Source organism: Lactuca saligna, chromosome 8 (assembly GCF_052625555.1).
Source record: "Lactuca saligna cultivar CGN05327 chromosome 8, ASM5262555v1, whole genome shotgun sequence".
Taxonomy (NCBI): Eukaryota; Viridiplantae; Streptophyta; class Magnoliopsida; order Asterales; family Asteraceae; genus Lactuca; species Lactuca saligna.
This window is the reverse complement of record NC_136424.1, coordinates 2,835,632-2,847,519: the sequence shown is the minus strand read 5'-3', so window position 1 is coordinate 2,847,519 and position 11,888 is coordinate 2,835,632. Positions and strand designations below refer to the sequence as shown.

Sequence of the window (11,888 nt, the reverse complement as noted above, 5' to 3'; positions counted from 1 at the left end):
TCTGGCGGGTGATGACGGATATCCCCGGTTTTCCATGGACATTCTTTGTTGTCAAATTTTATAAAGAGTACATATATAAAGGGCTTTTATCTTTCCCTTTACTTATAGTTGTATATTTTCATGTGCAATTCTAGCTTTTATGAGTGGGAGAAAACGTACTATTTCACTAAGCTTTATACCATTTTTATTAGTGATGCATTCCCAACTGATTTAATCAGTCTGATCAATAATGGAATTACCGGAACGACAAACATATGAATTATTGAAGTCGAATAGTTGTATATTTGTAATAATTTCGTAAAAGTGCTGAAATTGTTTTTAGTCTTCCACTGTAGGTAGCCAAGACTTTCCACATTGGTCTTTTAATCATCTCACATAAACTTTTGCAATTACCTTTTATACAATAAACAAATATTAAAAAAAAAAAAAAGCGTGTCATTTCAAATTGCCTTTCAGCAAGAGTGCAGTTTATGCGACACTAGTAAGAAATAGAGGCCTACCAAAACTTTATCAATCATTTCTTAAAAATATATATATATATATATATATATATATATATATATATATATATATATATATATATATATATATATATATATATATATATATATATATATATATATATATATATATATAAATAATTATTATTATGTTTATAAAATAGCAACGCGATTTTCGAATTTATTTTCCACGTACTCATTGTAGTTTAGGAGATGGTTGAATTAAAAAGAATTTGACATTGCTGAATCATACAGGTTTACCAGAATCATTTGGAATGTATAATAATAGTTGAAGATGTTTATTAAAACTATACATGCATTCTATGTGATTTATTAGTACAAATATCTCTAAAAAAAAAAAAGTATAGATGTCTAGGGCTCCATGATCTCATAAAAAGGAAAGCAATATTAGATGTCTAGGGTTTCAGTTCCAGATATGATATTGATAAAGGTTTTGGTGGCGTGGCCAACAGCCTGTGAAGTCTTCTTGGCGACCCCAGCAACAACGGGTTGTATTGAGATGACGGGAAGGCTTGCTCTTTCCTCAATCATTGCTGTTTTACAAAAAAAAAAAAAAAAAAACAGAATATAACAAAGGCAGACTGCAGACATAAATAAAGATAAAGTAATGAGGCGTACACATAGTTTTGTGTCGAGCCAGAGAACCGATTTGTCGGACTCCAGCCTCTGCTGCTTGCACAGCTTGAGCAGACTTGTTTACCCCATCAGAGATCTCCTGGCTGAAATCAAAACTCTTAACTTTTTATTGCTGCAACAAATGTTTTGAAAATAGTGACATAACAAGGGAATTATGTGAACCAAAATCAGTACGATCAGCCATGTGTGATGATTATACAATGGAATCTCTTCTATATAATCTATTTGTGATGGAGGAATAGGAAGGACAAGTTTAAATTTTCATATATAAGTGGTAACCTCAAGTCACTAAGCTCGAGTGTAAGATCACTGATTTCCATGCCAGAGAGCCTGATTGCAGCCATTGTACTAGGAAGTTCCTCACGCGCAGCATCTGCCAACTTTGCAAAAGAAATTGCAGCTCTACTCGTCGCCTGTGTGTATCACAAAACACAAATTCACAGCTTACATTTCAGGGGAAAGTTGCAGATTTATGAATCTAAAAAAGTTCAAGTACAATGGCACTTATCTTCTAATGCAATAATTGTGCCTGAAAAGTGTTATAAAGCATCAACAGGCATTTTCAGTTAACGGGTATCCTTCTAGAGAATTATAGAATGGCATATAGCACATGTTTTAGCCAGATTGCTTCTATAGTTCTTAGTTCTTATCATTCATATGGCACCTATACTGAGGCCATGTTTCTCCTTTTTTTTTCAAAACTTATGATGGAACACTTGGGGAATTAGGACAAAAATAAATGAGTGAAAATTCATAAAAAGTTAAGAGTTAATGGGAAAACCTTGTTTTCCTAACTTTTGTTAAGTTACTCTTTTTGTATTAAGTCAAAAAGAAACATGCCTACATACCTTACCAGGTTAAGTCTTGTCCCCATTAAGTCCAACAAGTAGGAAAGAAACAGCACCCAAGTATGTTTATATATGACTACTAATTCAGATATCCCTGGTTCGACCAGAAACATTACTAGAATGATGAAAGCTTCATGAAATCAAACTCTTTTTCTTATGTATTTGATAGATGAGTAATAAAAAAGACAATGGCTTCTCCTTATGAAAGATATTATCAAATCAGCTGACAAATTTTTTTCCTGCTAATGAAAAGAATTATCGCCAAAAACACATTTTGTTCAAGTTCAACCAAATAGACCACATGAATAAGATAAGATCCAAAGTGGCCTTTAACAAGATTGCAGCAAACAGCATAAGTATGTATCTCCATATGTTGGACCTCACAATATCAAGAATCTAATATCAAAACACTGAAAGCCAAAAACTTACATATAGTGTTGGAACAGCTGCCATAACAAAGCCAGTGAATGCAGCTGTAGCCTGCATACCATATATCATTCATTAACCTAAAAACCAATACTTTATGATCTTATCAATAACAAGAATCCAATTCCCATCAATTTTATTTGTTCCTGCCCAAATTGATAACCATCATATTGCCAGTTCGATTAAGCAAAGTAAACTCAATTCAAGCATCAAGTATTAAGTGATTAACCCCAATCTGTTGAAAATAAAACCCCGTACTAAGAATGTATAGAACTTCGTGGAGTCGTTAACCAATAAAGTTTAAATAGATATTCAAAAGAAATTCCATGTCAAGCACGATTCAATAGACGAAACATAACCCACATTTTGGAATATTACAGATAACAGAATGACCATCGACCAATAAGAAGAATTACCGTGCAAGCGATGAAGGTTAAAAGAAAGAAAGCCTGATCGCTTAAGCTTAATCTAGCCGGAAAAGGATAGGACGGAAACTTAGGATTCCCAACTTCAACCTCAAAGTTCTCGATTGCAACATCGTCTTTAATAACAAAATTTTCTTTGGGGACTTTGAAATTTACAGTGATAGGAGAAGGAGTCGAGGAATTACAACGAACGGAGAAGAAACGAAGAAACGGTGGTGGTGGTGGTGGTGGTGTAGAGATAGAAACTCGAGAGAGAATATGGGTCCGACGGAGAGAACAAAGTTGAGTGGGAAAAGGAGAAAGAGGAGTGATAGAAGTGGGTTTCATTATTGATTAGCGGGTGTGTTGTGATATTGATTTAGGGTGGAGGGAGGTCGTAAATTGGTAGAGCTAAATTGGTGGTGAGGCGATCGTGTTCATTTTAAGCTGACGGCGAAGGAACACTACGTGCCGGTGCCGGTGCTGGTGCTTGTTTCTTCATAGTCTAAAATGAAACTATGAAAGGCCATGTGTTTATACCGGTATAATTAACTATGTGCAGGTACCAAGCTTCTAGCCCAACAAGCCCAACGGTATCCGGTGTTGTCTTCCTTCCTTGATGTCGAGAGGTCAAGTCCCGTGAGAGACATAGATGGTGAATTAAGAGTAGAATAAATATAACCTTCAATCATAGATACGTACCTATGGAGAATATTGATGGTTTTATATAAACAATCCTATGTGTGCATGCAATCCTAGAATTGGATCTATGTTTTACTATTAGTTACACAACATTATGAACACATAATAAAACTCTAATGAGTCATACTATTTTCGAAATTCACCAAGAAGATTAGAATATATACATTTTGTTGTTATATAGTAATAACAACTCAAATCCTCCTTGTAATGGCTTCAGAAAGCTTAAAGTCACAAGTATCACTCCTCTAATGGCTCACAAACACCAAGAGCAAGAGGATGAAGTATGATAAGAGAGGAGGCACCCAATGGCTCACAAACACCAAGAGCAAGAGGATGAAGTATGATAAGAGAGGAGGCACCCAAAAAACGTGTGGAAACCCTAAGGAAACTCTTAGCCACGTTTTTGGTGCTCCAGGGATCCTTAAATAGTGAGGCTATTAGGGTTATTTAACAAGAAAACCCTAATTTGACTGCTTAAGCCCTAAGCAAGCCATGGACTCCCTCCTTAGAGGCCTAGGACGATTTCTCATGGGTTTCCCCATAGAATTCGTCCACCCCTCTAATATGGAGTCCATTAGCCCAATATTCAACTATGATACAATTGACAATTCTAGTCCCTTAAGTTTAATTAATGTCTTTTAGCCACAAAATTAATTCTTAATTAATTATTGACTAATATTAATTAACCAATATGATTTCTCCTTTAATATATTATTCTCATAATATATTAATAAATCATAATTAATCCTCTCTCTCTCTCTCTCTCTCTCTCTCCATAATTCATCCTATCAAGTTGCTTTGGTAAAGGCAACCCAAAAGGACCATGCACCATCGGTTCAAGTACATACCAAAAATAGTTATGAAATTAGACACTAATCCAACAGTCTCCCACTTGGATAAGTCTAATAACTATTATGCATATGACTTCAGATCCTGATCCGCAATCGTAGCTTTCAAAAGCCATTGTCAACTCTGATCTTATCAGATACGCGTCCTTTAGATAAGAGATCATATATTCATCCATTCTAGATATTGTATAGACTGAGACATGGATTTAAATCATTCTCTCTGTCTATGTGTTGTTTCCCGATTTCCGATTTACGACGACTGACAACAGACTACAATTTGAACACATCAAATTAGTCCCGGCTTGGCCAAGCGCTTAGGGTGTCATCACTAAATAATCGAGGGGCCCACATATATCGCTTTCATCCTACTCTGGATAAAAGGAACGGATAAACTTTGATTCAATGCTTGCTTGCACTCACTCACCGAATCACACACAACAATATGTTTTATGACACCAAATTACTGGTGCGTTTACATATTATCAATGTGTAACCGACTCGCAAGATACAACTCACACATCTCGGTTTCAAGAATATAAGATATTATCGTCTCACCAATCACTCGTGATAAAATCCATGAAGTGATCCAAGTGAGTGTGGGTTTAATCCAATGCTCAAAATTCTATTCATAAGCACTCATGAACGTTGCAGCAAACCTTTGCTATGTCTAATACACTTTAGACAATCTACAAACCAATTCATGACAGTCTTCATTCATACCTACTTCCAACATATGAACGACTGTGGTCCGTTCGAATAATTTGATTGTTCTGAACCAATTTAATTATTCAGGAAGTCAAAACATGCAAAGTGAAACACAAGAATAATACTAATCCCATATGGCCCCAAACTCTGGGTATAAATAAAACATTTTATTTAATCACCATATTGATTACTCATTATTTGTTGTTTCGGTTAATTAACTTATTACTTGAACTATTACTACAATTGTCCCATGCCCTTAGCATGCACACAATGTTTACTTATGGTCCTTACTTTGTGAAATAGATCAAATGAACACATTTCCAATCATACTCATTTCACAACTCCCAATTCTTATCACAAGTGTAAGAATATCAAATTCTTGCCACTTATAGAATATGCTAGATTCTAACATTTTATGCAATGATCCTTTCGTAAAGTCATAGTTCAAAATCATCAAGACTTGGCCAATCTCTATCAGAAACAATTCTATAGATATGATGTCTCTCACTCAAAGTACATTCCTTTGAACATCCTTCTTGCATAAAAGTTTCTAATCTAGACATAGATTCTCAATAATCAGCTCCCAATATGGAAACATTTCCATATTTGCCATATGACAACTCATTCTTAATAGAATCTTATCTATTCATAATAATGTCGATATGGTCCATCCAATACCATACTTCCACCTACTCACAAGCGACCAATCCTCAACGAGCTTTGGATCGTCCTTTGATAGTTGTTTAATTATCTTAGTCAAAGCCGATTCTTGTCCTTTTTCCCTCTTAATGCGCTAGACATTTGGAAAATTTTAGAATAGTCAAATATTATAGCATTTGTAATCGATCCTATACCCGAAGCGTATGGGACACGATGCATAATGTCTTATATAAAGATCTGATACTTTATCAATCTTCTGCCATAAAATTTTATGTGTCCTGTTCTTACAATTCAAACTATGAAGAAGGATTCCGTGATCATAATCGAAATTTAAGAACACACTATGTATACTTTGACTAAATTTATTAAAATTTCTCAATCTAAGCTTTAGATTTTGAAACGAAGTACAATATTCTCTCCCTTAATTATAGCAAAACAACTTTTCAACCCTTTACGACTCTTGTTTTCTATAATTAATATTGCTAACTTGCAATACTTGCCATAATAATCATACAAGCATAACATTTATGCTTCCACTATCATGATGATTATTATCATATAAGCATAAAACTTATGTTCCCACTAGCTTTGACATGTATTCAGAAAACAACTTAACTTCCAGAAAACAATACCTATTGAATTTCTTAAGTTCATATTTCTAATACTTAATGCTTTGATAATCCTTTATCAAGCTTCTCAAACTTATACACCTCTACCTTAGATAGCTCATTTGTGTGTTGAAACAATGCAGACTAATTGCCAAATCTCACAATTCAAATTATGAAAAGGGATGCCGTAATCATAATCGAATTTGAGAACGCAATTTTCACAACCACTATCTTCTTAAAATCTCTCTTAGTGAAAGAATTTTTTCACGAACGGAGAGAAATCTTATGACACTTAGATTTTAAGGGGCATATTTTCTTATCTATGTGAATTTATCAAAACAAAATTCAACTCTTATGGATTGAACTTACTTAATTTTTAATTTCTTGCCTCATGGTAGCACGGGTGCCCACCATGTCTTCCAAGTTGTCAATAAGATTACCACTTCCTATCAATGTACTTTCCATTGATTAGAGCGTCTTGACTCTATGCAATCCACATGAGAACTCACATAACTCACATTGCATAGTCAACTTAAACCGGAATGGCACATAAACAAAATTATGTCAACACGATAGGTTACAAACTCCAAGTCGTACGCTAGTGTTTACTCTTGATTAATTCTTGATTCCTTTCAAGATCTTCAAACTCCCACTGACCTCTTGAAATATTAGATTCTCTTATCAATAACATTTATTTATAAACAAATATCTAAGAGTTAGTGTGTGTCTATATCAAGACAAAACATTACACACATTTGGTCTTCGTTGGTCTTTGGCTTTTTCAAGACATCACAACATACCAAATTCAAATGTGTAGGAGTAGGAAAACAATTTTCTACTTCACATTTGATGAATGCATATCACTCAATTCACAATCTTGGAGTACGATTCTAAGACTTGATTTTGGAATGAAGTATGACTCATCCTTTTGATTTAACCATTTCAAAAATTTCCGATTACTCTTCTTAGCCATACTAGTGCACTAAGATGTCCTTAGAGAATCAATTGTTATATGGTTCTTAATCATTAAGACCTATCATAAAACATAATAAAAGGTACTCTCCCTTTTTCTTAGAATAGAGAAACTTTTATCTTTCTGCCTACTTGATTCTTCTTTATTCGTTCTGCTATTTATTGAAACTCTTTCAATCAACTGAGAATCACACTTAATCTCATAAGTATAATCATATTTACTTAACCTTAGTAAATCATGACGAATATCTTTATTACTCTTGTGATGGACTTGATCAAGACACAACCTTGTGTACTCGATCTCCTAGTCCTTCACTTGACACTTTGTCAACGAATTAGTCTAATTTCCAAATATGAAATTTCTCATTCATCATGCAACCAAGTTGTATGATTCCAAGTTTTGACCAACTGAAACTTGGGCGGTGAGAAACTTTCCCTATTTGGTAAATTCTCGACATTTCCACAAATAACCTAATTAAAAATCAAATCCATCATTGCTAATAATAGAAACCTTCAACCATCAATTTCTCATATACGCCTTTGTAAGGATAAATAAATAATATAAAATCAAAATTTATTTTATTGCGGAAATATTTGTCCTTACAATGCAATTCTATTGAAAACTATGTTAATACATATTTCTTAGCAATCTATTCTAACTCCAAGTAGTAGCTCAAGAATGTAATCTTCAAGGAATGTGATCGAAATCCATTTCTTTACGATTAGATTCAGCTCACTTCTTCCCTTAAGCTTCCTCTCTTTTCTTCGATCCTATAAAACATCAAAATGTAATCTTATCACATCATGTATTAAGAATCTTAGAATAGGAACTTAAAAGAGTTAGTTAATAGATTTTACCTAAATTAGAGTCATACGTTTTGACTATCCCATCTCTTAGATCTCTTAGGTAAATAGGGCAACTTCGTCTCCAATGCCCCTTCTCTTGATAATAAAAGCAAATGGATTCCTTTGGAATGGCACATGGAACTATCTCAGAATCTACCTTTTCTGGATCTCTAATGTCACCATTTTCAATATCCATTGAAGTTTGGGAGTTTGATTTACTAGACAAATTTGCTCGACCAGCTCGCCAAATCATTTCTAATTCAGCAGCTATAAGCAAATAGGTCAAATCAATGAGGGTCATGTCATGATCCATCATATAGTACTCTCTTGCGAACTCACTATATGATTCAGGAAGCGATTGAAGAACCCAGTCAACAACCAACTTACTTGAAATCTCAACACCCAACATCCTTAACCTTTCAATGTGTGACTTCATCTCTAAGATGTGTACACACACAGGTTTCCCATGTTTACTTGCCAAAAGGGCTTGAGTGAGCTTGAACTTTTCAAGCCTTCGAAATTGTGGGTTAGGGAGAATAATTGGAGGAGGTGGAGGAAGTCAAGCATGATATCTTGTTCCTCGATCGAATCGTGGAATATCATCTTCATGTGGAAAGCTTGTTCCACGGGATTTGGGAATACCATAGTTGTCGTACTTTGACATCTACAAAACGGAAGAAACTAAATTCAAGTTAGTTGATTGATTGAGTCCTTAATAAATCACCCAATTGAGATATTAAGGCTAGGAACCAACACAATACGCTACAACCTAGAAAAGGGATGTCGTAATCTAGTTGTAGAATATTTGAAGGTAGGTAAATGCCGATTTACCAATTTCCACCATGAAAAACGAAAAAGAAATTTAAGTTTTAAATCTATGAAAACTCCTAGATCCTTTGAGATTCATTGAACTTTTCAATGGCATGTTTAAATCTCGATATGCCCCTCTAGTTTGTGACTGAGACACCGAGGATCACAAAGCGGGTGTGAATAACCATGAAAACTTACATGGTGCCCCTACATGTTACAGTCACCTATTCGATGTGCCGGTTAACCACACACGCTCCACCGAACTATGATAAACATCGAGTCACCCTTTGCTACCTTTGCTTAGAACCATTTAGTGTGCCGGTTAACCACACACGCTCCACTAACGTCTTCGCAAGGGCACAAAGTGTAATTTCATGGAATTGCATCAATTCACTTTTGCGTAAAGTAACTAAGATTTGAGAATTTTGTAAAACTTTTAGTTACTTTATACTTTATTATACTTTTAATGGAAAGGTTTTTTCCTATCCTACCCGTTCGGCTAACGACCCTCCACCAATCAAGGAAGCGTTGGGTAAGAGTGGATACCCATTAAACGGCCATTTTATAGGCCATAACTTTATACCCCCCTTATAGATCGGCTTCGTGAATAAGGCCTACTAACGGTAAGACTAACATTTTAGTTATACATATATAATATTAAACTTTTAATGTTATACATAGTATAGGAGTGTATTTTACACTTTTAAAATATTAGGTGGTTTAAATTATACTTTTAATTAACCAAAATCATTATGGATAACTCTCTTTTAATTATACACTTAATTAATTTAATAAAACCATAAGGGATTAATTTGAACTTTTCAAAATTAGGGTTTTGGAATCTAGACTTTCAAAATAACTTTTAATCAACAATTTAAATTCCAAAAACTTGAGGGCAAGTTTTGAAACTTTTCAAAACAATTAGGTTTTCATCTCACTTAAAATTTTCGAATTTAAGACATTTAAATTAAAATTTTAAATATTAAAACTCTTGATTTAATAATTATCTTGAATTAGACTATTAATTTTAATTATTAAATCATAAGGGATTATCTAAATCATGAGGATAATTACCATTTATACATTTAAGATATCCTAATCCCTTAAACTTGTACATAGATTTCGAAAATAAGGGATGAGATATCCCAAAATCTTTAATTACCACATTTAACTATTAAAGGATAATTACAAGATATGGGATAATTCAAATCCCTAAAATTTAGGATCTTATCTTGGGGAGGAGGCTAATTTAAAAAATCATGGGGTTTTGCGAACCCTAGATTTCAAAATCTTGGGGCTTAAGGAAAGGATTTGAAAAACTTGTTCAAATTTTCGCAAATTAGGGTTTGGAAACCCTAATCTAAAAAATTCTAGCCTCCTAGGGTTTATTGGCAATAAACCCTAATATGTCAAGTTCATACAATTGTATAATACTAATTGAAAACAAGTTAACCAAAGGCTCTGATACCACTGATGGGTTTTATACAAACAATCCTATGTGTGCATGCAACCCTAGAATTGGATCTATGTTTTACTATTAGTTACACAACATTATGAACACATAATAAAACCCTAATGAGTCATACTATTTTCTAAATTCACCAAGAAGATTAGAATACATACCTTTTGTTGTTATATAGTAATAACAACTCAAATCCTCCTTGTAATGGCTTCAAAAAGCTTAGAGTCACAAGTATCACTCCTCTAATGGCTCACAAACACCAAGAGCAAGAGGATGAAGAATGATAAGAGAGGAGGCACCCAAAAAACATGTGGAAACCCTAAGGAAACTCTTAGCCACGTTTTTGGTGCTCTAGGGATCCTTAAATAGTGAGGCTATTAGGGTTATCTAACAAGGAAACCCTAATTTGACTGCTTAAGCCCTAAGCAAGCCATGGACTCCCTCCTTAGAGGCCTAGGACGATTTCTAATGGGTTTCCCCATAGAATTCGTCCACCCCTCTAATATGGAGTCCATTAGCCCAATATTCAACTATCATACAATTGACAGTTCTAGTCCCTTAAGTTTAATTAATGTCTTTTAGCCACAAAATTAATTCTTAATTAATTATTGACTAATATTAATTAACCAATATGATTTCTCCTTTAATATATTATTCTCATAATATATTAATAAATCATAATTAATCCTCTCTCTCTCTCTCTCCATAATTCATCCTATCAAGTTGTTTTGGTGAAGGCAACCCAAAAGGACCATGCACCATCAGGTAAAGTACAAACCAAAAATAGTTATGAACTTAGACACTAATCCAACAAATATATCAATTCAAATTTATTCCTAATCGACCATTCATTATCAAAATTTCTCCTCTAACCTTCAACAATCTTCCAGATTTTTTCAATTAAACCCTTAATCAACGTTATCCAGTGTTAATCAATCATCGATTTTCATCAATAACACGTTTATCAATACCATTCAATAGTAGACAACAAAAATTCGTTTTTGGTTCTCTCAATCCAACCTTCAATTCTGGTTGAATACGAGTATATCTTCAACATCTGCGATTAATTATACTCCCAACATCATTAGATCAATATCATCGATAATCAACAATAGATCTACTTCATATCATTCATTCAACATCGATCACCAAACGAAACTTCCAAATTAAGGTTAGAAAAACATCAAATCATTTTTTTTGAAATATTTTCATATAATTCTCTATCAATCTACTATTTTGTAATATTTAAATAGTAAAAGTATCATGTTTTTTTAACATTAAAAAAAAAACTAACTTGTATGCACTCCAGCTGTATGATGAAATGCATAAACTAAATTACCATGTTATATGATTATTAAAACACAAAACAAATATACAAGTCTCTATGATATTAATATGTGAATAACATATAAAACTTTTATATATTTGTGAAAACACCTT

General features: G+C 33.6%; 1 protein-coding gene across 1 annotated transcript; it reads right to left on the bottom strand.

The window, feature by feature from the left end:
• Positions 1-717: 717 nt before the first annotated feature.
• On the bottom strand, positions 718-3,327 carry LOC145013058 (uncharacterized). Its single transcript, XM_078971862.1, has 5 exons — positions 2,848-3,327; positions 2,435-2,485; positions 1,437-1,570; positions 1,140-1,240; positions 718-1,054 (listed from the first exon to the last, which is right to left on the bottom strand). The coding sequence occupies exons 1-5, from the start codon at positions 3,181-3,183 to the stop codon at positions 909-911; spliced, it is 768 nt and encodes a 255-aa protein (XP_078827988.1). The 5' UTR covers positions 3,184-3,327; the 3' UTR covers positions 718-908.
• Between the last annotated feature and the right edge of the window lie 8,561 nt (positions 3,328-11,888).